Below are 22,318 nucleotides of genomic sequence, written 5' to 3'. Positions count from 1 at the left end.
AATATTTTAAACATGACAGTCCTAATGGAGGGAGCAGGTTTAGTTAAACTTCATTGAGGTGGGTGTAGTGTAGATAAAGAGTGTTCTCAGGCAAATTATGGACTTAGGGAAATGGGAACATTCTCCCCCCCCCCCCCCCATCATTGTTTTTAGGTGCCATCGAGTTGGCTCCAGCCCATAGTGACCCTATGCACACAGAATGAAACGCTGCCTGGTCTGGCACCATCCTCACAATTGTTCCCATACCTGAGCTCATTTTTGCCGCCATGATGTTAATCTAGCTCATTGAGGGCCTTCCTCTGTTTTGCTGTGCCTCCACTTTGCCAAGCATGATGTCCTTTTCCAGGGACTGGTCTCTCCTGACAACATGTCCAAAGGATGTAAGAAGTCGTCTTCCCATCCTTCTTTGTTGTCTGTTCTTTGTCTGGAAGCTCTACTGAAACCTGTTCACCTTGAGTGACCTTGCTTGCGTTTGAAATGAACATAGCTTCCAGCTTCATAGCAACATACAAACCACAACAGCACAGCAAACTGACAGACAAGGGGTGTTTTGTGTGTTGTTGTTACTTCAAATAAAACTTTATTAAATATTTATTTTGGGTGTAGTTGCCTTAAACTTCTTTACCACGGCACGGCATGAAGGGCGAGTATGCTGTTTCTGGGCAAGCTGTACACTTGGTCTGTTTTAGGATTATAGAACTGATCATGCTTGATCTTGTTGCTCTCATTGGAGAATTATGCAATTTCCCAAAGGAAGACTGCCTGTAGCAGTGGGGAAAAGGTGTTCTGAAGTGTCCTTCGGGAACATGTTATTTGCTTCTAAATTCTTCACCAGCCTGTGACTTTGATCCATCTCCTAGTTGTTCTGCGCCCTTTCTGTGGGCAAGTTTTCTGGGTTCTCTTGAAGCTTGCTATTTTCTTTTCCCTTGACCCAAGTCACCATCCTTTCATTTGCTCAGACTCAAGTGAAAGTTGGCCATCGGATCAGGAAGACTGGAGAAGAGTCGATGCATTTGAGCCGTGTGCTGCAGAAGAGTTTTGACCGCTAAGTGGACAAACCGACCCATTTTAGAAGTCATCGTTGTGCAGGGCGATGCAGTGGGTCAGAACCGACTCAGTGGCAGCTAACAACATTTGCTTTTCCAGTTTAGTTACCCTCTTTTTTGCTTCTTCCATGGAATTCCTGAAGGAATGTGTTCAAATAGTACTTGCTGTCTACTAAAGTTTGCTTCAGATGGTCCTGCAGGAAGACAACTGTTTTGTGTTGCCTGCCCCCTCCCCACCTCCACCCCTCCCCTGCCAAAGGGAAAAAAACATCCCTTGCATTTCATAGGCTTTATATGGCTACAAAAATACAAAATAGCTGAACAGCAGCCTTCAAGTTTGCCATGTTAGGTCAATAAAAGAAACTTCAAAGTGTTTTCAACCAAGACAAGTATATTTCCAGGCACAACGGTTTGACGACGCCATTTTTTCCTTCTTCTAGGCTCCAAGGGACATCTGTAGAAGCCCATGTGGATGTGCTCTTGGGTCACAGCAGAGCCCGCCCCAATTGGTGGGCATCTCCCTGTCCCACTCCGTCGTGGTCCCTGGCCTGTTCTGGGGCGATGGCGGCTCTGCTTCCTGAGGGCAGAGGGGCTAGGCAAGTGGGGGCGAGAAAGGGTCCACTGACCTGTGTCATGGGAACAGGGTGGGAGAAGAGGGAGTTAGGGGGTCGGTGCAGGGAAACCCAGCCAGTCTTTCACTTTATTAAGATGGCAATGACCATCCCGGAGCTCCGGGCGCCTGTCTGCCTTCACCAACGTGGCAGCCACCACCCCTTCCCAGTTTTCATGAGCAGGCCTAGCAGCCCAGCCTTAGGCTTGGGAAAGGAAATGTCTCGACCTCAGTAAATATAAAAGCTACAAATGATGGTTTGAGTGAACTTAGTCTTAATTTGTCATCCATAACTAAAGATCGGGTGAAAGAAGGCCAAAGATGGAGAAGGCCACAAGAGCGAGAGATGATAAGACCCACCCAAGACTTCACAAGGTTGCCCGGCTTTCACCCATCGATTCTCGGTGGGGTGCGGTAGAGTGACTGCTGGGAAGTCATTCTGAGTTAGTGGCTGGTACTGGCTTCCTCGCTGGCATCACATGGGCACCTTCCAAGAGAGCTTTGTGCTCTAATGATCCCGTAACTGAGGTATCACTGAAGAATTTGGGACAAAATTCAACATTTGTTGTCCAGTCCTCCTCCTCCGTGTCCACCTCCACCCTCCCTCGGCCTCCTCTCGCTGCCTGGGTGGTTTCAGAACATTCTGTGATGAGCGCCCAGAGGCCCATTGTGCAGTAACAAAGAATTCCACCCGGTTCTGAGCTGCCGCTTCTGACCTGGCCAGTTTTCCTATGAGGAGAGCGGCCTCTTTAGCTCAAAATGGCATAGCAGGCCAAGCGCGGCCCAGGCCTCGAGGCTTGCTGAACACTAGCAACCCCACAAAAACTCATCATGCCAATCAAACCTGTTGGGTGGATATGCGGGCAGGTGTTGAAGAACTTTTCTGGAAGAGGTATGCACAATTTTTTGTTGTAAAGGGGCTTTGGGTATGGAAACAACAGAGCATAATGCCCCGACGGTTTCCAGGAGGTAGATTTCGTGTGCCCTGTGATGATCGATGGCGTCTAGGGCAGGTGCCTACTCAAGAACGTTGTCCTTCAACTTCTTTCTCTCTTTCCGGTCTTAGTCGAGGGCCTCCAGAAAGTCCTCATGGACCTGGTCGACGAGTTTAAGGATGACTTCCCTGCCATCCTCCGGTTATCACAGTCAAATCAGGTAATGCGATTTCGTGGTTTTGAAAAGGAATACAAAAAGCATCGTGTACGTTCAGTGTTCCACCCATTATAGAAAGTCTGCTTTTGACATTAGGCTTGGAATGTAAGACAGCGTGTGTTTCACCTCAGGGAAACAAACTCCAGCTCTGACTGGCTGAGTGGGGCCTGTGTAAAGCAGAGTGATTGCAGACCAGGACGAACTAGATCAATGAATTAAGTTTAAGGAACATCAGTGTGCTGCTAGATTGGAAATCTGCAACTGTCTTATAGCCACAATTGCCACGTTCTTTACTTAATATTTGCTTCACAAAAACATCTTCAAGTAGGACAGGCCTAGAGATCAAAAATCAGACCTTGATCTATTTACAGGTTTTTATTTCTTTAAAAAATTTTTTCTTTTAATTAATTTATTCTTCTATGGATAATTGGTTTCCTTCTTTTGTTGTCATCGCTGTGTTCTCACTCATCACCTATCTTGCTATGGCTTGATTTTTGGTGCATATTATTATCTGTACAGATCTATCAAGATAAGATAGACTGGATGAATAGTCTGGAGGAGAAAACAATGGGACCAATGGTTCTGGGGGGACATGGGAGAGGGGGATGTGGGGGCAAGGAGGTGGTGCTGACCAACCCAGGGACAGTGGAGCAACAAGTGATCGAAAATCAGTGGCAAGAAGGGTGTGAGAGGCCTAGTAGGGGTTCAGCAAGGGCAATGTAACCGAAAGAAATTACTGAAACCCAAATGAAGGCTGAGCATGATAGTGGGACAAGAAGAAAGTAAAAGGAAATGGAGGAAAGAACTAGGTGACAAAGGGTATTTATAGAGGTCTAAAGAATGGAATGTACATATGTAAATATGTTTACATAAGAGTGTTGGGAAACAGATCTAAGTACATATATTTATAGGTTTAGTATTAAGGCAGCAGATGGACATTGGGCCTCCACTCAAGTACTCCCTCAATGCAAGAACACATTGTTCTATTAAATTGGCATTCCAGGATGCACACCTTCCTGTCATGATTGCTGAAGAAAAGTGTGCACATAAGCAAATGTGGTGAAAAAAGCTGATGATGCCCAGCTATCAAAAGATATAGCGTCTGGGGTTTTAAAGGCTTGGAGATAAACAAGCGGCCATCTAGCTGAGAAGCATCAAAGCCCACATGGAAGAAGCACACCAGCATGTCCGACCATGAGGTGTAGAAGGGACCAGTTATCAGGTTTCAAAGAACAGAGAATCATTGTAAATGTGGGTGAGTGCAGAGTGGAGACTCAAAGCCCATCTGTAGGCAACTGGACACACCCTTACTGAAGGGTTTGTAGGGAGGAGATAAGCCAGTCAGGGTGCAGGGTAGGAGCATTGAAACATACAACTTTCCTCTAGTTCTTCAATGCTACTTCCCCCACCACTATCATGATCTCAATTCTACCTTACAAAGCTGGCTAGACCAGAGAATGTACACTGGTACAGATAGCAACTGGAAACACAGGGAATCCAGGACAGATGACTCCTTCAGGACCAGTGGTGAGAGTGGCAATGCCTGGAGGGTGGAGTAAATGTGGGGTAGAAAGGGGGAACCGACTGCAAGAATCTACATATAGCCTCTTCCATGGGGGATGGACAGCAGAGAAGAGGGTGGGAGGAGACATCAGACAGTGTAACATATGACAAAATAATAATAATTTATGAACTATAAAGGGTACATGAGGTAGTGGGGAGTAGGGAGGGAGGGGAAAATGAGCAGCCAATATTAAGGGCTCAAGTAGAAGGCAAATGTTTTGAGAATGATGATGGCAACAAATGTATATATGTTCTTGACACAATAGATGTATGTATGGATTGTGATAAGAATTGTATGAGCCCCCAATAAAATGATTAAAAATAAAACATCAACAACAAACACAAAACAAAAAATATCTTCAAGTAAAATGTATACTAAGTGAAGATAAAATTCAGAGGAAGTGTAACAAACAATACATATAAAACAGCATGAGTATAATAATATTGGTATGTGTTTAAATATGAAAAGTAAATATTGGCAATAGTGCAAAGAACGAATACATTTTAAACTCAATTCCAAAAAAGCATTTAAGACATAAAATATTGCAAGGGGAAATAGGAAATTTTAAAGGGATACTTGATCAGGAAGAAGTCATATCTTGGTCAGGGAATGCATGTGACTTGGCTTGACTCCAAGGAGCACAGCTCATGATGGAAAACCGTGTTTCTGTCACTCTGACCACAATGGGCACAGTACAGTAAAGGTACATAGTCCAGTAAACAATTTGCTTATCCAGATATCAGACTTTGGGCTATGTCAAATGAGAAGGATATCCAAAATCGTCCATAGACAAGAAGTCTTCTGTGTAACATCATTACCATAAAGTTGATGTCGTTCCTGTTTTCTGGTGTGAGCTGCGTGTGGCTGTTGAGTGGGCCCCTAACTCGTGGAGACTCCATACACAATGGAGTTCGATCACTGTGATCCATAATGATTTGACTGGCTGACTTTTCAAAAGGAAAGCATCAGGCCTTTTTTTTTTTTTTCCTTCTCTGACTTAGTCTAGAAGCTTCACTGAAACCTGATTAGCATCAGAGTAACCTGCCAGCCTCCACTGATAATTGATGTTAGCTGTACTGAAGATGCATTGACTGGGCATCTGACCCAGGTTCCTGTGCCGTAGAACTACTACTGCCCTGCAAGGAGAAGTAATAGAGCCACCGTTAGGCATTCACCCAGACAACCAGTCACTGGACATTTAGGAAATATTAAAGCTTGGCACAGGAGAAACACAAAGATAAATATGATGTAACCCTTTCAGCCGACAAGGCAAAGCTGTAAATAATTGTATCATACTGTGGTTTGTGGGAGAAAAGCAAGGCTTTCTGTTCCCGTAAGGAGGTACAGTCCACACCCAGGAGGTGGTCCTAGCCCGTCATCTGGGGCCACTGCAAGCCAGATTGGCCCTCCTGGCAGTAAGTATTATGTAACTCATTTAAAAGAATGAGTAAATGATTGTATTTGGGAAAATAAAAGAACACTCCAGAGATAAAGGAGACTTAAATTTATCTCAGGATGAATCGGCGTTTTCAAGTTGAAGAAAGAGGTCAAAGGAGAATATTGTGGAAGAGGAAGAGGAAGCAGTGTGACTTAGGCCAAAAAGTAGGCAAACACCCAGCATGTTCACAGAATATCAAGTAAATTTGAATGAGTGGCTTGTGGGATAGGAATATTGGAGCAGGGAATCAAAATGAGAAACTATTAATGAGTCAGAAAAGGAAAGTGTGCCCATGCCATGTAAAAAAAGATCAGCTGTCTTCTTTATAATACAGACACGAGCAAGTCACTGCAAGGTTTTGAGTTTGGAAATGACCTCTGATTTGCCCGTTGAGAAGGCCTCCCCAGTGTTAGTGAGGGAGAACCAAGGCAGAACTTGTAGTAAGTGCTTTTGCTAAATGCCAGTCAAGAACACAACATTTACTTTGGCAATAGAAACAATGGGTTGGATGAAAGCGATGCTTCATGTATTTTTAAGTGGACAGGAGTGAGAAGGATATGTGGGAGTGAAGGAAGACTCATAGATTTCTTAGCTGGAAGAATAGTAATTTCGTTAAGTAGAATAGAAAATTACACAGAGAGGAGCAGGTTTGGAGAGGATGATAGCAAGCTTAATTTGATTGTTGGTGAAGGGGTTATTTCACATCCTGGCAGAGCATGGGGTCAGCTGAATGCTGGGTATATTGATGAGGAAATCTGGAGAAATTAGGGCTGAAGATGTAGGAATCCTTGATAGTTCAGTTTGGCAGCTCTGCTGAAACCTGTTCCCTCTGGTGATCCTGCCGGTATTTTAAATGCCAGTGGCATAGCTTCCAGCGTCACAGCACAAAACACTGACAGATAAGAGGTGCTTCATAACAATAGTGTGCACTTCAAACAAGGTGGTACATACCATTGCTCAAGAAGAGAGTGCAGGAATGGGAGGGGATGGGGTAAAGTCCCATGGAATGCCATTGCTTACAGAAGTCATCAGGGACTCAGAAGAAAGCAGAGCGAAAATAGTGAAATACTATGAAAGGAATAAGGAGAAAAGATGGAGGAGTTTGCAACCACCAGATCCTTATGTAAGACAAATGTGAGAGACAACTTGAAAGTTATCCTACAGGTTCATAAGATTAAGCCAAGATTTCATGAGTGAAATTTACTTAGTATTACCCCCTCTTACATGCTTTCTCTGGATTTGAATTCTTTTAAAAATAATTTATTGGCATATACAAGGGGGATTTCCCCCACCCCACCCCCACCCCCCCCAAAAAAACAGAAAAAAGCTCTGCTGGGCAAAGCTTTCATATAGTACACATTTTTCCTGCTAGGCAAGCATCAAGCAACTCGCTCTGAGTTGGTGCGCCCAGAGGCATCGCCTGGAAAGGTTCTCTCTAGTTACAATGAATTTTTTTGTGAAAGCAGTTTCATTTAAACCTCATTTTTTTTTGTGGATGGCCGGTTTAAGAGAACAGCGTCAGGCTGTGAAATTTTGTTTCCTGCTCAGGAAAAATGCCACAGAAATTGTTGTGATGTGAAACACAGATTACAAGGACAGTGCTACCTGGAAACAACTCAAGTGTGCGAGTTATTTTTTAATTTCAATAAAAGTGAAATGTCAATTAATGACAAACCTTGTTCTGGACATTTGTCAACTTCCTTGATGGATAAAAATGTTGACTTGAAGTGCATTTGGAGTTCATTCCACCAGGTCAGACTGTTAATCAAGCTCTCCATTTGAAGGTTCTGAAAAGATAGCGTAACAGTCTGTAATGAAAAATGGCCTGAGTTGTAGAAGACTGGGGGCAGGTTTTGCCACCGTGACAATGCACCTGCTCACACAACCATCTCAGTGTGCCGGTTTGGGGCAAAAACAGCACACCTCTCTTGCCTCATGCACCTCACTCGCCTGATCTCATTCCATGAGACTTCTTTTTTGCTTCCAAGAATAAAGAGGAACATGAAAGGACACATAAAAGAGGTGAAGAAAAAAATGAGGGAGGTGCTGTCAGCCATCCAAACAGATGATTTTGAAAATGTTTCCAGGAATGGAATTGAAGATTTGACAAATATATTAAGTGTAATGGAGAGTACTTTTTGAAGGTGATAAGGTTGTTTTTGTAAAAATATATATTAAATACATACCTTTGAAAAAAAAATGCCATCCCCATCCCCAGCCAGTCCTGGGGCTTTGGGGCTTGCTTGGCTCAAGAGGAGTCCCTCTGGGGCATGGGGTTACAGTGAATGGTATGACTCTTTGCTGGGCATGCCTACACAAGGGTATGCTGGGCCCCCCTAGGGTTTCCCGCATGGGCTCCAATAAATTTCTGCCCTTAAAAGAAAAAAGATGCATTCTGGGGGGTCCCCCCTCTCGTACTTCACATGTCACACAATTTAATCATATTAGCAGAATTGTGCAATCACCACCACAATCCACTTCACAGCCTTTTCTTCCTGGACTTGTTTTTGGCTCCCCATTTCCCCCATCCTCCCTGCTATGGCCCCAGGTAATTATTAACCCCGCTAACTGCATCTGTAGATTTACCTATCCTGGATTTCATAGACAGAAAGTAAAATAAAATACAAACAATAAATAAACAGACCAAACCAACAATAATTAGACAAAGAAAAACCACAATGGAAAGGAAAGCAGGAAATATTAACAACTGAATCAACTTTAAAATGGATTCAAAGGGAGACCGCATGATAAGGTATTACATTTTAATCTAACTACATCTGCCATAATTGACTTTACAAATCTCTGTGTCTGGAAATCATAACATAATGTAATATAACATATAAAATATATTAGCAAGGTTACTCACAATGCTGGACTAAGTTCAGAGGGAATTCACTGGAGGCTTAATTAAAGTGTGGATGCTGCATATGGATTTGGGGCTTCCACCGTCATCCATAACCTTTGCAGTTTAATTCGTTTTTTAAATAAATTAATTATTGTGTTTTTTGCAGTTTAACTCTTATTTAGCAAAAATAATTTTCAGTTCCCCAGAATAGGTGATTGCTGTGTATGATGGTGATTCAAATTACTAAACTCATACATGTCTAAAATTAAATTCATTGATAAGGATTCAGATCCCTGGGTGGTGCCAACATTTAGGTACTTGACGACTAACTGAAGGATTGGTAGTTCAAACCCACCCAGAGACCCCACAGAAGGTATGCATAGTGGTGTGCTTTCAAAAGGTGAAGCTTTGAGAACCCGGAAGCTCCACGGGTCGACTTTACACACATACTCACATAGGCTCACTGTGAGTTGGAATCAACGGGTGGCGACATGTTGGGGCCTTTCTGGTGCATTCTTGATTACCGTGGAATCACATATGGATTGTGACTGGCATAGCCTACTGACTGTTATTGGCTATGGTAGAGTTTAGGAGTGTCCAGTTGGTTTCTAGATGATGTCACGACAGCAGCCTCTCTTTTTGTAACCAAATGAATACTGCGTGGCCACTGTACAAGCAGATTTCTGGTATGAAGGGGATGGGCACAGAGTTGAATGCACTGAAGTGAAATAAGAAAACCGGTTTGACCTGCAAGGTCAGACAGTAGTCCTAGGGGAAGTAGATGTTTCAGTTATCTGTCATCATGTCTCAGATGGCAGGCCTTAGGCTGGCAGGGAAGCAGCCCTACGGCGCTCCCTCTCGAGGGTCTAGACTTTGAGGAGTGCGATTGAAGTGCAGTTGTCTGGATTCACAGTGATAATGCGGCCTCCAGATGGTAGTCAGCTGAAAATTAACATGGGACTAGAGGGTAATTCAGTTTGTATAATTGCACCTCGTTCTTAGGTGCTGCTGAATTGGTTCCCACTTATAACAGCCCTCTGTACAACAGAGCGAGATGCTGCTCAGCCCTGTGCCAGCCTCCTGTTTAAGCCCATTAAATAGCCCTGGGTTCATCCATCTCGTCGTGGCTTTTCCTCTGTTTTCCTCAACCTCTAGCAAGCACGATATCCTGGGCCAGGGACTAGTCTCTCCTGATGACATGTTCAAAGGACATCAGGTGAAGGCTTACCATCCTAGCTTCCAAAGAGCCTCCTGGCTGTACTTCTCCCCAAACAGATTTGTTTGTACTTCTGACAGTCAGTGGTATTTGGAATATTCTTCACTAATGCGATAACCCACATGCATACTTCTTCACTGTAGACTCCAATGATTTCTCCTTTTTGTGTGCTGCCTGACTTGGTCTGGGAGCCCTGGTGACCGAATGGTTTACACATTGGGCTGCAGCCACAAGATCAGCAGTTTGAACCCACCGGACACTCCAAGGGAGAAAGACGAGGCTTTCTATTTTGTAAAGACCCAGAATCTTGGAAACCCAAAGGGGGCAGCTCTGCTCTGTTCTGTCAGATCAGTAGGAGTGGAAATACACTCCAGGCAGTGAGTTTGGTTTTTTGAGTTTTAGTCTACATTTTTTGAGACTTTGGAGGTTTTCTTGGCCACGCTCCAGGTTATTAAGGGGGGCGATGGGAAGATGCCCAAGCCTGGACAAGATGTAGCAGGGTACACTGACGCTGTAGTTAGTTAGGAGCAGTAATGATGGAGACTGTCTCAAGGTGCTTCCTCTGACACAAGAGATAGGCCTGGAAACCCATGTTGCCTCCTGGTTCTCTCATCTTTGTAAAGATTAGGGAAACAGGGGCTTTTAAAAAGTGTAAAATAGATGCAGTGTTCTTTGAAGCTACCCTATCTCTTCCTACCCTCTAACTAGCCTTCTTCTCACTAAGGCCATCAGAGTGATTTATGGCACCATCGGTTGATATTCTGATTCCCAAGGACGCTCTCTGCCTTGTTATTTCCCTTCACTGAAGCCGTTTCCTAACATGGACTGTGCCCACCCAGAGAGGCCCACAAAAGTCTCTGGTTGGGTGCCTTTCCCAGTCGCAACACTCCTACAGTGCTCTTTCCCTCGGCTTCTTTTGAAGGCTGGATTGCTGACATGAGTAGGAGCTAAATGAATATTATCACGAATCTGTTTACTCTTCAAAAATAAAATTCCCAGATAGCATTGCTTAAGGCTGTTAGAGGATTTTTTAAAGGTCAGATTAAAATGCTGTCGATTTTATTATTCCCAGGATGAACCCTAACCACCAGCCCCCCACCTCCATCAAGGACGGGCTGACTCACAGCCCCGCTGTCATGCTGCTCCATAGGGTTTGCGAAGCTCTCAGTCTTTCCGAGCACACGGCCTGTCTCTCCCCCAAGAAGCGGTGGACCTCCAACTGTGCATAGTCGCTCAATGCTTAACCCGCTAAGCCACCGGGCACTTCGATGACCTCCAGGCTCTAAACCTACCAGATGCAGTGTTCTAAGAATGCTCAGAGGGCTTTATTCATTGAGCTGCATCTGAAATAGCTAAATTAAAATTGTGATTTGTATATAAATCACTTAAAATATATTTCAGACATTTATTTATGTAGGGAAAGGCTATTATGCCAGACTGCAACAAGAAGGAATTTGATGGTGTGTGTGTGTGTGTGTGTGTGTGTGTGTGTGTGTAAAATTTTCATATGGGAATAGACCCAGGCTATTAAATATTCACTCAGAGCTAAGTGTTTTTCAGGAAATATTCTTTCTGGGTCTCAACTCCCTGCCATGTAGTTGATGCGGGTTCATAGTGACCCTGTCAGACAGAACAGAACTTCCTCATGGGTTTCTCTGACAAGAACACACTGGGAAGTTAATTCTGGAATCTTGGCTTGAGGTCATGACTTCTGAGCTCATGGATTCCCACCGGCCGCTGCCTCACCCGGCTGAGACCCCAGTGCCCTCAGTTATCCGCTTCCTTTAATAAACAGAAAAATACATTAAGGTCCATACTTGACAACAACAAATAACGTCTCTAAGAAGACTTACAAAATGAAACCTTTAAATTTGAAGAAATGCAAATGTGTGCTACAATGGGGGCTTAAAAATGAAAATCAAGGTGATTCTTAATAGAAAGAGGGAAGTGTCTTGCGGAAAATGGGATTGATTTGGTGAGTTTTAACTTTGAGTGGTGATTCTTTCTGCTGTCATCTTGCCACACACCGCCATTGACAGAGCAGAAGGGCTCTCACGGTACGGTGGCCAAATGCTCCTCACAGGGCAGGGGTTGGCAGTCGGTACCAGTAGAGATTGCCAGGTAGAAAGCCCATGGGGGCAGCTTTACTTTCTCACAGTGGGTTGCTATGCATCAGGATTCGACTCCATGGCACCTGACAACAAACAAGACAGAACCTATGCAAAAGTCTGGAGTTTTAAATTAAAAAAAAAACTCTAGATGCACTTTTTAAAATTTCTCACTCTTTAAAAAAAATCATTTTATTGGGGGCTCATACAATTCTTATCACAATCCATCCACCCATCCATTGTGTTAAGCACACTTGTACATTCGTTGCCATCATCATTCTCAAAACATTTGCTTTCTACTTGAGCCCTTGATATCAGCTCCTCATTTTCCCCCTCCCTCCCTGCTCTCCCTCCCTCATGAACTCTTGATAATTTGTAAATTATTATTATTATTTTGTCATATCTTACAGTGTCCGACATCTCCCTTCACCCACTTTTCTGTTGTCCATCCCCCAGGAAGGAGGTTATATGTAGATCCTTGTAATCGGTTCCCCCTTTCCACCCCACTCCTCCCTCCACCCTCCCAGTATCGCCACTCACACCACTGGCCCTGAAAGGATCATCTGTCCTGGATTCCTTGTGTTTCCAGTTCCTATCTGTACCAGTGTACATCTTCTGGTTTAGCCAGATTTGTAAGGTAGAATTGGGATCATGATAGTGGGGAGAGGAAGCATTTAAGAACTAGAGGAAAGTTGTATGTTTCATCATTGCTACCCTGCACCCTGACTGACTCGTCTTCTCCCCATGACCCTTCTATAAGGGGTGACCAGTTGCCTACACATGGGCTTTGGGTCTCCATTCTGCACTCACCCTCATTTACAATGATATGATTTTTTGTTCTTTGATGCCTGATACCTGATGCCTTTGACACCTCGTGGTCACACAGGCTGGTGTGCTTCTTCCATGTGGGCTTTGTTGCTTCTGAGCTAGCTGGCTGCTTGTTCACCTTCAAGCCTTTAAGACCCCAGACACTATATCTTTTGATAGCCGGGCACCATCAGCTTTCTTCACCACATTTGCTTATGCACCCATTTGTCTTCAGCGATCATGTAGGGGAGGTGAGCATCATGGAATGCCAATTTAATAGAGCAAAGTGTTCTTGCATTGAATAAGTACTTGAGATTTCTCACTCTTTTCAATGTGGAAGAAAAACGGCTGGAAAATTACTTGTAATGGTATTGCAGCTTCTAAACAAGAGTGGGACTTTAAATTGTTCTTGTCAGGTGCCATCAAGTGTGCACAACAGAGCAGAGCCCTGCCCGGTCCCGTGCCAGCCGCACCATTGTTTCCATGCCCGAGGCCATGGATGCAGCCACTGTGTCAGTCCATCTTCTTGAGGGTCTGTTTTGCTGCCCTTCCACTTTACCGAACCCCCTCCACAGACTGGTCTCTCCTGACAAAATGTCCAAAGTATGAAAGACAAAGTCTTGTCATCTTTGCCTCTCATGATCACACCGATCTTACTTCTTCCAGCACAGATTGATTTGTCCTTTTTAGCAATCCATGGTACTTTCGATATGATTCTCCAGCAGAGTAATTCACATGCATCAATTTTTCTAGTCTTCCGTGTTCAGTGTCCAGCTTTCACATGCATGTGGTGCCATGCAGAATACCATAGCTGGGCTCAGGTCACCTTATTCCTCAAACTAACGTCCTTGCTCTTCAATACTCTAAAGAGATCTTCTGCAGCAGATTTGCCTAATGCAATGTCTTTTTATTTCTTGACTGATGCTTCCATGAGCATTGGTTGTGGACCCAAGCAAGAAAACATCCTTAAAAATTTCAACTGTTTCTCCATTTACCATGTTACCTATTGGTCCAGTTGTGAGGGTTTTGGTCTTCCTTACATTGATTGGGTTGTACTCCAGACTGAAGTATGCAACTCTTGATTTTCATCAGCAAGTGCCTCTATTCTTCTTCAGTTTCAGCAAGCAAGGTGGTGTCATTTGCATGCTGCAGGTTAAGAAGCCTTCCTCCAATCCTCATGCCACATTCTACTTGATGTAAAGCCACTTCTCTGATGACTTGCTCAGCATACAGATTGAACGATAAACCCTGAGGCACACCTGACTTGATTTTAAACCTTGCAGTGTGCCCTTGTTCTGTTCACATAGCTGCCTCTTGATCCGCGTAACAGCTCCAAATGAGCAAGGCTACCCACTTACAGAAGCAGAGTCTATAATTCAGTTCTATTTTCCCCTTCAGTGGGTTGTTTTTGTGGATCTCTAGTAATGTTGTGAAAGGGACACAGCACCTTGTGCACTACAAACTCACTGGGTGGTTTCTGAATTCATATTTGGTTTAATTCTTTGATGCTTCCCAACATCATATTTGCTGATAGTCTTCATTCGTTCATTTTGGCAAATATTTATAGAGCACTTACCACATGCCAAATAGCATTCTTGGCACTAAGAGAAAAACAGTGAGCCAAAATGTAAAACAGCCTGATCATAGGACTTACATCCTCATCCACTGGCATTGAGTCGATTCCAACTAAGAGTGACCCTCAGTAGGGTTTCAGAGTCTAATCTTTGCAGGAGCAGATAGCCTCATCTTTCTCCCATGGAGTGGTTGGTGGGTTTGAACAGGGGACCTGGCAGTCAGCCGTCCAATGCTTGGCTGACAGCACCACCTTACAAAAAGAAGGGAGTGATTGAGAGAATCAGAGGGAAAATCTAGTGTTCTGTTTGGAGTATGAATCAACCCACAGGGACTGCTCTACTCCGCCCCAAAGGGCTGCAATGAATCCGAATTGACTTGACAGCAATGAGTGAGAGAGGAGTGAGGAGGGATGAGACTGCCAGAGGGGGAGGGGGAGGGGGGCTTAGGGGGGTTATTCCCAGGAACATGAACAGATTAGGCCAAAGCAGGAGTCCAAATGATGCAGTCGGGCTTTCTCATGCACGGACTAGAATAGCGTTGCTTGTCTCTGATGACAAATGCTGAATGGTGAGAGAAGGGCCGAACTTTGGTAACAAACCAGCAGTTGTAACATTATTTTAGCATTAAAGCTGTGGGCATTTTAAATCAATTACAAAGCGTGTTTGCTCTTAGACAAGTTTATGGTGTTTATTTTGTTGTTGAATAGCAACAAAAATTATCCTTTTAAAAGAGATGTTTTATTTATATAATGAGATCAAATAGATAGCTACTTAAGAATCAAAATTACACATTTACCCCCAAATCCATTTGCATGGTCTCCGTTGGATTGAGTCTCCAATGATCCTCTCTGAGATTTGCCCAGGGATGTGGGTAGCCTTGCTATCAGGCAGGGTTTGTTGGAAAGTGGACTAAGGCAGATAGAATCAGGTTAAAATTTAACCCCTTATCATTTGGCGTTTGTTCTCCCTTTTGACGCATTTTCATTTTGTTCTAGTTTTTAATATTTTCTCTTATCTTTTCAACCGAGGATTGGCGCTATTGTTGGGTTTTCTTTTCTGTTTGCTGCTTTTGTGTGTTTTTCCCATATGAAATCCAGGGCAAGCAAATCTCTAAAGATCGTAACTGGACTCATAATTTCTTGGGGTTGTAGCAGAGGAGGCTGAGTGGAAATGGGTGGCTAGTAATAGTATAAAAAAGAAGAAAATGTAAAATTGATTGTGGTGATGGGTGTACAACACTTTAATATGTTTACACTATTGAATTGTATGAGGTGTGAATTATATGTCAGTAAAACTGCTAAGAAATAAAACAAAGTTACTCGTTTATGCCTTTAACTAATACTTTTTGCTAAGTATATACTAAAAGTCAGCTAGCCCTTAAGATGGACATGGAAACTACACTTGCCGGTTGCCTGGAATGCAGTCGAACTACATCGTGAGCGTTTTCCGTGTGCTCTGCTCTCGGGGAGAACGGAGAAAGGAACACAAGGCCCGCATGGCGGGGCTGCCCCCACATTTTTCTCTCCCAATGCCGCAAGGAGCTTGGAAGTTTTTAGAAATGGAAGTTCCGTAAACTTATTGACTTACGTACAAAGGATTTCCCCCCTTTTTACTGCAAACATAGTATGCGTATCATGTGCAGGCTATTATCTTTTAATATGAACTTTTAAAAAGAAACAGAAAATATGTATGACTTTTGGAAATATAAAACCTGTAAAAATCAATACAAATGGGGCAGGCCATTGGGAGATTGGATAGGTTACGTTGCTGAATGCAAAGATGATGGTCTGAAATGTAAGACCCCCACCTAATTTACAATAAAAAGGTTTGTTTAGTAAATGAAAACTATGATTCTCTCTTTGGGAAATACATTAGCAAACTAAAAACTGTGAATCTCCCTTTAAGAAATGCATTAGATTTAATTAAAATGAATAAATGCAAATAAACTGAACCCAGGTTGAGAATTGAAACCTTTGTATCTTTTCACTAGTGATTTCACCTATGGATGCTTATCCTGAGAGGGGTGGGGAATGAGGTTTTCATATACAAACCTAAGTATGTGGGGGACATTGATGCAATTGTATGTAGTAGGGAGGGAGATCCTTATTCAACATGAATACAAAGTTAGATGGCACTGTCTTTGTCTGAAGTCGATTTTAGTCGTGGAGAACCATGTGTCAGTTACTTTTTAAAGGCTTCTTCCCCCCACTCCCCCCCTCCCCCAGAGAACAGAAGCCATCCACAAACCCTCCAAGGTCAGGATGGCTATGGTTTTGGCGAAGATCAATCGAGGAACGTTCCTTCGAGGACTGAACAGCATCTCCAGGTCTTCTAAATCCGTGGCCAAGCTTCTGCAGCCTCAGCTCGCTTGCAGGCTGTTAGAGCTCAGGGAACTATCTGGCCGTTTGCTGAGGGAAGTGAACACCCCGAAGCAGCCCCTGTACCACACGCAGGTGAGTGGACCACGTTTCCTGAGCCCCAGACTTGCCCCCTGTGTTAGGAACTGTTTAGGAACTGCACGGTTTGGACCATGAAAGGGTGGGGAGCACATGGTACTTGAACTCCCTACAAAAAGGAGATACTTGGATAAGAACTGAATGGTTGCGCCTCTCCCCCCAATGTAGTATATTCTCTGGTTTAATGAAGTCGGAAGGGAGAAATGATGCGGATTATTTTCTGCTTCATTACTTGGTTGATATTCAGTTGTCCATTTTAGCGCATTTAACCTCGAAAATGTAAGTATTTAGTTTTGCACTTGTGATGGACTGTCATCCGATAACCTTATGCTTCCATAGTGTCCTGGTGGCTATGAGTTGGGCTGTGATCCAGAAGGTAGATGGTTCAAAACCCCCGGCCACTCTGAGGGAGAAAAATGGAGCTTTCCACTCCTGTAAACAGTCACAGCCTCAGAAACTCTCAGTGACAGTCCTACCCTTTCCTAGAGAGTCACTATGAGGAGGCATCAACTCAAGAGCAGTGAGGTTAATTTCGTTTTCAGTGTTTAAGAATGAGCATATGTTTAACTCCGAACTCTCTCTGATAGGCCCGTCAACATTCAGGTGTACTTCAAATGCCATCTTCTAATTTGTTTTGTTGAGGATCTGTGGTAGTACTTTGTGAAAGACAACTATTCTTCCAGCTTTTTAAGGACCGATTTCCTTTTCTACACTTTATGTCACAGAACTCAGGGATTTTCAGTCTGGGCCTTAGTCAAACAAGGTCTTGGTTTTTAACAACAAAAGGTTTGACTCCTGTAAGGCTGGTAGCTAAATCTCTGAATGAAAACCTGGCTCGAATGTGGGAAAGCCAAAAGGAGACAGATGAGTTCCTCTAGTTCAGAACCGGAGAGGCCGTGAAATCATCAATACCAGCTAACGCCGCATGCTTACACCAGAGAAGCCCGTAAAATCATCAATACCAGCTAACGTCGCATGCTTACACCAGAGAAGCCCGTAAAATCATCAATACCAGCTAACGTCACATGCTTACACCAGAGAAGCAAGCAGTTCCGGCAGTCACATCAGGGTTGAATTCATGAAATGTTTGCGCAGATCTAGCAGGTTCATTTTAAGTTGGTAATTTTGTATGACCCTCGAATGATCATATAAATATACAAATGGCCCTTGACAGACAAAAAGATGTCCCTGATGTGGTTCAACTTTCTGGGGCTGATAGGGTTCAGGCATAGCAGGGTGCAAGCACTCCAACGATGCCTTCAGGCTCCCGTTTTCCTGTCTCCCAGCTTTGCTCTACGTCCATGCCATTCGGAGACCAGCTTTCTTTCCCCTCTTGTGGTCACAGATGATTTGCAGCAGTTTCCAGGGCGACACCTTCCCTGGTCAAGTGCAGCGGCATAGGGAGTGCGAGACCCACTCTTCCTGGGTGATGCTGAGGTTCACACTTACAGAATTGCTAGTGGCTCCGTGCTCACCTCTAAGCCAGGCATGCACTGGTGGTGTCAGCCTGGGTTACCGGCTGCATCTTTCCGGTTTGGGGGTGTCTCTTCTTCCAGACATGTGGCCTGAGAGTGGGGAAGGGGTGAATCCTCAAATGACCCAGACCAACAAATAGCCATTACATGCATTTGACTGAAGAAGCTCTCCTTAAACAAAGATTTGGACATTTTCCAAAAAGTTTTCAGAAAAACTTTCAGGAGGGGAAGATCATTTTGATGATGAACTATCAGAAAGCAGTATGTATAAAAGACTCCCTTGTAAATATACCTGGTACCTGAGATTTTTTCAAATCTCTGTTGGTTAATTAATGAACATTTAAGGATCGTAGGTCTTCTTTCTGTATCATTAGATCATCAAAAAGAATAGCAGAGCAGCATTATCCTTAATTCCTTCGAAATATCTTTCTGACTCTAATGCTTCACATTCCTCTACCTTCCCTGGAGCTGTCCATGCTGATCTACATCTTCTGTCAAACACATGGTTGGGAACAGAGGGTCCGGATCAGACGGAGCCTTTGAAGATCATCTCCAAGCTTAGTACATAATCGTGTTGAAAGACACTGCCCTTTATGTGATTAAAACCGTCCTGGTTTTCTTTTGTTCCTCGATGTTAAGTCTAGGGAAAGGCTGAGATTTTCCTGCATTGGTTCTCTCATGCACGCTCTCTCTCTAACAGAAGACATAAACCCCTGGGGTCAGAGACACAGGTCATTGATTATTTACAGCCAAAGCAGCATCAAGAGTAATATCTGTGTCCATTCCTTATGCTTCATGACCTTAGGGCAAGACCGGCAAGGCTAGCTGTTAGCTGCCCATCTCGTACAGCACACCACAGAAGAGGGCCCCTGGCATTAGGGAGTTTGAGCTGCTCAGGGACTGCACGTTCATCTGCTCCTCTTGCCGGATTCCTCTTGGCCTCGATACGGACACAGATCTCCTCCCCAGGACCAGGAGACCTTGTCCCTAAATTTCGAGCCCTGGAGAGGGAGCTCACTTTTCCAGGGGAGAGGAGAAGGGGGCTTTATCTTTGCATCTGCAAGGAGACTTCTCTCCAAAGGAATACGCCTTATCTCTAGCTTCAAGGCCGTGTGGTGTGTCAAACATGTCCTCCACCCAGATGAGCTGGTCTGTACAGGAATGAGAGAAACACATGGAGAATTGTTTGCAACTCTCAGGGAAAGGTGGGGGTGGCAGAACAGTCGGCCTCATGGTGAGTTGAATGTGAGACTTTCCGATGGTCTAATAATATGATGTGTTTGCCTTTTTGCCTTGACTGGAAGAGAGTTTCAGATGCATTTAGGGCTCAGTTCTGATAACTTTCTTCGGGAATCTGAGAGAAAGGCAAAGCCACCCTAGGGAGTTAAGTGACCTGCGCATACACGAACTGTGACTGTGTCTCTACATCCGTTCAAAATCAGCAGCTATGGAATCTCTTTTTTCCTTATTCTGGTAGGAATCTTAGGATCCACCTCTCCTTGAAATTTCTCATCAAGGAAATATTAAGAGTATACGAGGGGGCTTCAAATACTATGTGAAGAAATAGATGGAGAAGATAACGGAATGCATTCGTGAAATTGTTGTCGTCCCTTGTTAACAAAATGTAGTTCCTCAGAAGTCCCACTTATAAACCGGTGCTATTACTTAACCATCTGGGCTTCAGATATTTTCTCTATAAAAAGAAAGATAATTAACCATGCCCCAATCCTTTCCCCTTTATCCTGATGCTGATGTGCTTCTGCTGTATATTTTTATATTTTTAGTATGTTTATGTGTATCACTTAACATACTATTGTTCTTATGTTCATTGATGCATACAAATATTGTATCAATTAGCATTTTGTATTGTTCTTAGATGTGGCACTGTCTGGTAAGCCTTGAACTTCTAACCTCACGGTTGGTGGTTCAAACCCACCCGCCACTCTGAGAGAGAATGATGAGGTTGTCTGTTCGCATAAGGATTTACAGGTTCAGAAACCATGTGTAGAGTCGCTATGTGTTAGTCTGTTTGGTGGCTGTAGGTTTGGTTTTGTGAATTAACAGTTCTTACATATGTTTCATTTCATATAATTACTATTTTTATTCTTCTTAAGCTTCTTTTTTTAATTTAACATTGATATATACCACTTCAGTGCATTACTTTTATCTCCTCTATGGTATTCCATGATGGGAACAATAACCCAAGCTGATCTATGGTGGACCTAGGGACAGTTTGGGGCGTTTTTGCTATTATTGGCATTGCTGTTACTGTGTTTTAGTGACTATTCTGGCAAATTACTCCTTGCCACATGTGGGAGACACATGTAAGATATATATGTCTGGGCTTGCTGGGTGACAGGGGGTGTGCACCTACCACTTTGTTAGCTGCTGTCAAGCTGCGCTTCAGAATAAGTACGCTTTCCTGGGCCGCCTCTGCTGCCTGGCTCGAAGGATACGCTCTTCAGTTCAGGAAAATTCTTTGTCATTAGTTCTTCAAATAGTGCCATTTTCTCACTTAATCTCTTCTAGAATGTCTGTAGGACATACCCTCGAATCTTCACAGTACGTTCTCGTATCCCCTTGCCTTTCCCAGATGCTCTTTTTCTTCACCTCCCTTGAGGCATCCCACACATTTCCTTTGATCTTCCTTCTGGTTCACCAGTTCGCTCCCGCTTGGTCTAATGCGCCATGTTATTTACCCGATACATTTTAAATGTCAAACACCACATCCTGTATGTTGCTGCTGCTGTTGAGCTGGAAGCTGTTTCTGACTCTCCGTGGCCCCATGAGCTAACAGTCAGGAGCCGCTCCTTTGGGGCTGTGTGGACTGACGTCTGTGTGGACCGAGTCTGTGTGGACACCCGTCACCAGGCCTTGGGAGGAGCTGCTGGGTGGGACCTACCATGTCCCTTTGGGAGCCAACCAAGTGTGAATCCTTTGTGCCGCCCAGTGACCTTCCACTTTCTTTCTAGAAGTTCTAATCGATGTCTTCTTGAAATTCCCTGCCTTTTTCTTCTCCAAGAGTCTTTCACAGATTTACAGCTTTTTAAAAGAAAAAAAACCCTATTTGATTGTTTTGTGTTCTTTCTTGAACTATTTGGGGAATGTTGCTCTTTCAGAGACTATTCTAATCTGTTTTGTGTCTCTTTCATAATCGAGCATTGTTTTATGAATTTTAACATCAAATTCTTCTTCAACAGGAACTTTAACAAAAATTCCCGCAGATACTGGTGGCGGAACCACCATTGGGGTGTTAAGCCAGGACCCAGGCCATGCTCCCTCTTCGTGTATCGATCCAGAGGTTCTGGTTTCATTTTAGGTTTTCTTGCATCCGGCTGGTGTGGTTACGGTCAGACCCCGAGCCGGGGGTGTAGTGGGTTACACTTTGGGCTGCTAGCTGCCAGGTCGGCAGGTTGAAACCATCGGCAGCTCAGCAGGAGAAAGATGGGGTCAGTTGCTCTGCTGAAGATTTACAGACTCGGAGACCCAGGAGGGCTTTCCACTCTCTCCAATTAGGTCACCGTGAGCCACAGATGTTGACTGTGAGTTTGGTTCTGTTTGGATTATGTGGTCAGAGAATTCCTGCCCCTGAGGGAGAACAGCTTCCGGACCTTCTTCCTCCACCAGGGGATCTGGTGGGTCTATTCCCACTGGCACTGAGATCCCGGCTCTGTAAAGGCCACTACCTACCTCTTATGCATGGACAAGTCTCAAAACAGCCCCAACCATGGGCTTAGGGTTCAAGACCATCCTCAGAGTCCATATGCACCCGCTCTCACACTTACTACTCTGGTGTCATTCCCTCTGTTCCTGACATGGAGGGAGGGATCCCCACCCTCTCTTCCTCCCATTACCCACCCCCTTAAATTCAGCCTTATCATAAATTTTGAGGGTCTAATTTCATACAGAATTTCTAGGTGTGAAGGTGTCCACAGGAGCTCAGTCTGCCGTGTTGCTGGCACCAGAAGTCCCGATCTTCCTTTTTAATATCCTCGTGACAGGTAGAAATATTACAGGTGCTTACATG

General features: G+C 44.0%; 1 protein-coding gene and 1 pseudogene across 1 annotated transcript in view; one reads left to right on the top strand and one right to left on the bottom strand.

The window, feature by feature from the left end:
• Positions 1 to 611: 611 nt before the first annotated feature.
• On the bottom strand, positions 612 to 2,324 carry LOC142440038 (THAP domain-containing protein 2 pseudogene; annotated as a pseudogene).
• Positions 2,325 to 2,726: 402 nt separating this feature from the next.
• Positions 2,727 to 22,318, top strand: part of SPATA9 (spermatogenesis associated 9) — a 46,653-nt gene continuing 27,061 nt past the window's right edge. Inside the window, exons 1-2 of the mRNA XM_075541292.1 lie at positions 2,727 to 2,811; positions 16,586 to 16,813. Coding sequence (XP_075397407.1) covers positions 2,746 to 2,811; positions 16,586 to 16,813 — 294 coding nt within the window. The 5' untranslated portion in view covers positions 2,727 to 2,745. The remainder of the gene's footprint in view (positions 2,812 to 16,585; positions 16,814 to 22,318) is intronic.

Source organism: Tenrec ecaudatus, chromosome 2 (assembly GCF_050624435.1).
Source record: "Tenrec ecaudatus isolate mTenEca1 chromosome 2, mTenEca1.hap1, whole genome shotgun sequence".
Taxonomy (NCBI): domain Eukaryota; kingdom Metazoa; phylum Chordata; class Mammalia; order Afrosoricida; family Tenrecidae; genus Tenrec; species Tenrec ecaudatus.
This window is presented reverse-complemented; position numbering and strand designations above follow the sequence as displayed.